At 42.6% G+C, this 3,850-nt stretch overlaps 1 protein-coding gene across 1 annotated transcript; it reads left to right on the plus strand.

The window, feature by feature from the left end:
• The first annotated feature begins 1,487 nt into the window (after positions 1-1,487).
• LOC129091737 (E3 ubiquitin-protein ligase TRIM35-like) lies at positions 1,488-3,194 on the plus strand. Its single transcript, XM_054599433.1, has one exon. The coding sequence runs from the start codon at positions 1,488-1,490 to the stop codon at positions 2,883-2,885; it is 1,398 nt and encodes a 465-aa protein (XP_054455408.1). The 3' UTR covers positions 2,886-3,194.
• The last annotated feature ends 656 nt before the right edge of the window (positions 3,195-3,850 follow it).

Consider the following 3,850-nt stretch of genomic DNA (forward strand, 5'->3'; position numbering starts at 1 on the left):
CAGACCCTGTGCCAGTCTATTCTCCAGAACTGTATGATGCCTGAGCACTCCAGGTGCCAGCGCAAAACTCTGCCAGGTTCTCAACAAACCAACTCCTGCTCAGAACATTGAACCCCTCACGCTACAGTAACACCAGTCTATTGGCTGGCATGGAGGCTGGTGTTGGCGGAGGGGCTGCAACATGCCAGGCAGGGATTTCAGCCCGGCTTAGCGCTATGCAGTAACTGGTGTTTGAGGTTTTTGAAGAAGCAAGGCTCGATGCCAAGACGACCTGACTGCCCTGAAGAAACAGACAGCCGTGGCAGGGTGCATGTCAACAAGCGCTGGGATCATTTCAGGTCCTGTGGTAAATGGCAATGAGCGTCCATCCAACTTCGGGTGTCATTTCCCCTCATTTTCTCCCCCAAAAAACACGAAAAATCACACTTTTTGTGATTTGATTGTTGTACAAACCTTTGAGAGATCAGAGTTATTGTAATATTTGTCAGTTTTAGGATCAATACAATAACAACATGAGAGATCATACAAGGCGGTCCAGTCATTTCTCTTATTTCACTCCACAGCCTCACTTTTTTCAGATGAAAATGACTCAGGTTAAATGCAAGTTTTGATGTTTAAATTTAAACTATTCAAGTTGTACAGATGCACGACTTTGTTTAGAGTTGACATAACAATTTTTGCGGCCATTATATTTCTTTGAATACAATGCAAAGGCACAGTGAATTGGCAGTTTGGGAATCTTAAGCTTCAGTAATTAAACTTATTTCCAGTAAAATTGAATATTTGAGCAGGTTCAACTTAATAATAACTAATACTTACTATAACAATTTAGCAATCATTTCAAGAGGTATTTGATGAAATTATTCTGGTGTTTGAGTAGATCTCTCGAAAATATTTTATATTTTAAACATTACAAGAAGAGAAACAATTTATGGTTATATGCAACCCTTTGTTTTGTTATTTAATGTTACCTAGATTACATTTGTCATGAGCATAATGAGGAAATATTGTTGATAAACATATCAGACGAGTCGCAAAATATGTAACGAATATGTAACGAATATGTTAGTGCTTTTTGTTCCACATGCTGGACTCTGCAACTGGCAAAATAAATAAAAGTAGAATATTTGATAGACAGCAGTGAGCAGTATGGGGGAGGTGCTGTGATCCTTTCAGAAGTCACACCCTGTGTGACTCACCTGAGACAGGAAATACAGCTTATTAAGCCTCCATACATACAAGAAACTCAAAACCAATAAGATTCGCCTTCAGACCTACATTAGGCTTCAACTTACAAGAGAGCTTCATGAGGGAATGCTGGGAGTACTGGGATATCTGGAATACTGCCAAGAACACCAGCATATGGCTCCACAAGTGGAATAAAGTTTGCTCAAAGTGAAAGTAACTTTACGGGAGGTTTTTCCAGAGAAAGGAGTGGCGACGTCGCCGGTATGTCTGCTGCGTTTTCAGCTTCCCTCTGAGTAAAAATGGCTTCTACGTCAGAAGAGGAAGATTTCTGCTGTCCTGCCTGCCACGACATCTTTAGCGATCCTGTCCTCCTGTCATGTAGCCACAGCTTCTGTAGAGCCTGTCTGCAGAGATGGTGGACGGGGAAACAATTCCAAGAGTGTCCAGTCTGTCGGACAGTATCTCAGTGCGGTGATCCGCCTCGTAACTTGGCATTAAGGAACCTGTGTGAGAGCTTTTCGATTAAAAGAGGTCAGGTAGCCCCAGTGGTGTCTGTGCCACTCTGCCGTCTGCACTCGGAGAAGTTCAAACTCTTCTGTCTGGACCATCAGCAGCCAGTGTGTGTCGTCTGTCGAGATGCCAAAATCCACACTGACCACAAGTTCAGACCCATCGACGAAGCAGCTCAGGATCACAGAGAGGAGCTCCAGAAGTCCCTGAAACCTTTACAGGACAAGTTAAAGGTTTTCAACAAAGTGCAAATGAACTTCAATCAAACAGCAGCACACATCAAGGTCCAGTCTCGATGCACGGAGAGGCAGATTAGGGAAGAGTTTAAGAAGCTTCACAAGTTTCTAGAAGAGGAAGAGGAGGCCAGGATGGCTGCACTGAAGGAGGAAGTGGAGCAGAAGATTCGGATGATGAAGGAGAAGGTGGAGGCTCTGAGCAGAGAGATAGCAGCTCTTTCACACACAGTCAACGCCACAGAGATCACGTTGAGAGCTGAAGACGTCTCATTCCTGAACAACTACAAGGCTGCAGTGGAAAGAGTCCAGCAGTTTCCCCTGCCGGAGGTTCCACAGCTGCTCTCAGGAGCTCTGATAGATGTGGCGAAACATCTGGGCAACCTGACCTTCAAGATCTGGACCAAGATGAAGGACGTGGTCTCCTACAGTCCCGTGATTCTGGATCCAAACACTGCCAATCCAGAGCTCATGCTCTCTGAAGATCTGACCAGCGTGAGACATGAAAAGATACAGCGGTTGCCCGAAAACCCCGAGAGGTTTGCGTACTGGGATTCTGTCCTGGGCTCAGGATTTAACTCAGGGACTCACAGCTGGGATGTCGAGGTCGGAGACAACAAAGACTGGGAGCTCGGGGTGTTAGCGGAGTCTGTTGGCAGGACAGGGTTTATAGGCTCTACAGTGTGGAGTGTAGACTTCAGTGATGTTGGCTACAGAGCGTTCTCGGCAACAAATAAATACACTGTTCTCAAAGTCAGAGGGAAGCTCCAGAGGATCAGAGTTCGTCTGGACTGGGACAAAGGACAGCTGTCGTTTTCTGATCCTGATACCAACACACACATACACACCTTCAAACACACTTTCACTGAGAAACTGTGCCCATACCTTTGCACCAGGAATGCACTCCCTCTGAAAATAATGCCTGTAAAGGTTTCTGTAATAGTGCAAAGTTAGAGATGAAATATATCATCTACATTCCTCTAGTTATTCAAATCGTATGTTATGAATTAGGATACATTTGAAAATTAAGATTAGAAATAGTGTCTTCATGGACTGTTCATACACTGTTTAGAAACAGCAGTATATATGTGAGCAATCCGAGCATGCAAAACTCGAAACTGGGACAATTTTAATTAAAGTGATGTGTTTTACTGACTGGTTCCTGTATGAATAACATCTCTGTCTCTCTCCTCTACTTGATCTTACATTTTGTGTAGCCGCCCTTATGTATTTAAGCCGTTATTGATATTAATTGTTTTTATATTGGTGCTTGAAGTCTTTGGCTCTAATATCCAGTAAGGAAGTGATTGCATATTGTAAAAACAGTGCTTTTTCAATAAACTTGAAAACTGCTGTAGGTGTAGTTCATGATCTTATTTTTTATTATGTAAAAAAGTAGGTTAAATATTTTCAACAGTATTCTCCCAGAAATTGAATTTAAAACCGGTTACTTTTCGCAGCAACGCACTAAATAATGATAAATATAACAAATTACTTTCTCGAGTTTCATCTATATTATACCAATTTGCTCCGTCCACGAGCTGCATTTACGGCCTATCGTACGACATTTACCCTTTTACGAGTTTAATCGGAGCACCTGAACGCGGCAAGATTGATGAAGCCATTGGCGTGAAGGTCGAAGTAGGATATATGACCAGTTCCGGTTATATTTTTCAAAACAAAAGTAGAAGAAGAAAAAACCCCTTGTAATCAACGTGACATTGAGTAATACATACAAGAATGGGACTGTATCAAATCCACACTTTTCAAATCCCATTTTATATACGCATATTAAATATACAATACACGTGAATACATGCGTGTCAACTATACTTTGGTTTAAATTGTTCTTTCCGTGCTTTTATTTTGAAGGACAGATCGCCGTGGTTCCGGTCGCGCTGTGCTTCGTCCGGGTTAGC

The sequence above is a fragment of the Anoplopoma fimbria genome, chromosome 5, assembly GCF_027596085.1.
Source record: "Anoplopoma fimbria isolate UVic2021 breed Golden Eagle Sablefish chromosome 5, Afim_UVic_2022, whole genome shotgun sequence".
Taxonomy (NCBI): domain Eukaryota; kingdom Metazoa; phylum Chordata; class Actinopteri; order Perciformes; family Anoplopomatidae; genus Anoplopoma; species Anoplopoma fimbria.

What these genes read in the sequence shown, in the direction of transcription:
- LOC129091737 (XM_054599433.1), top strand. Translation starts at nt 1,488, where the DNA reads ATGGCTTCTACGTCAGAAGAGGAAGATTTCTGCTGTCCTGCCTGCCAC.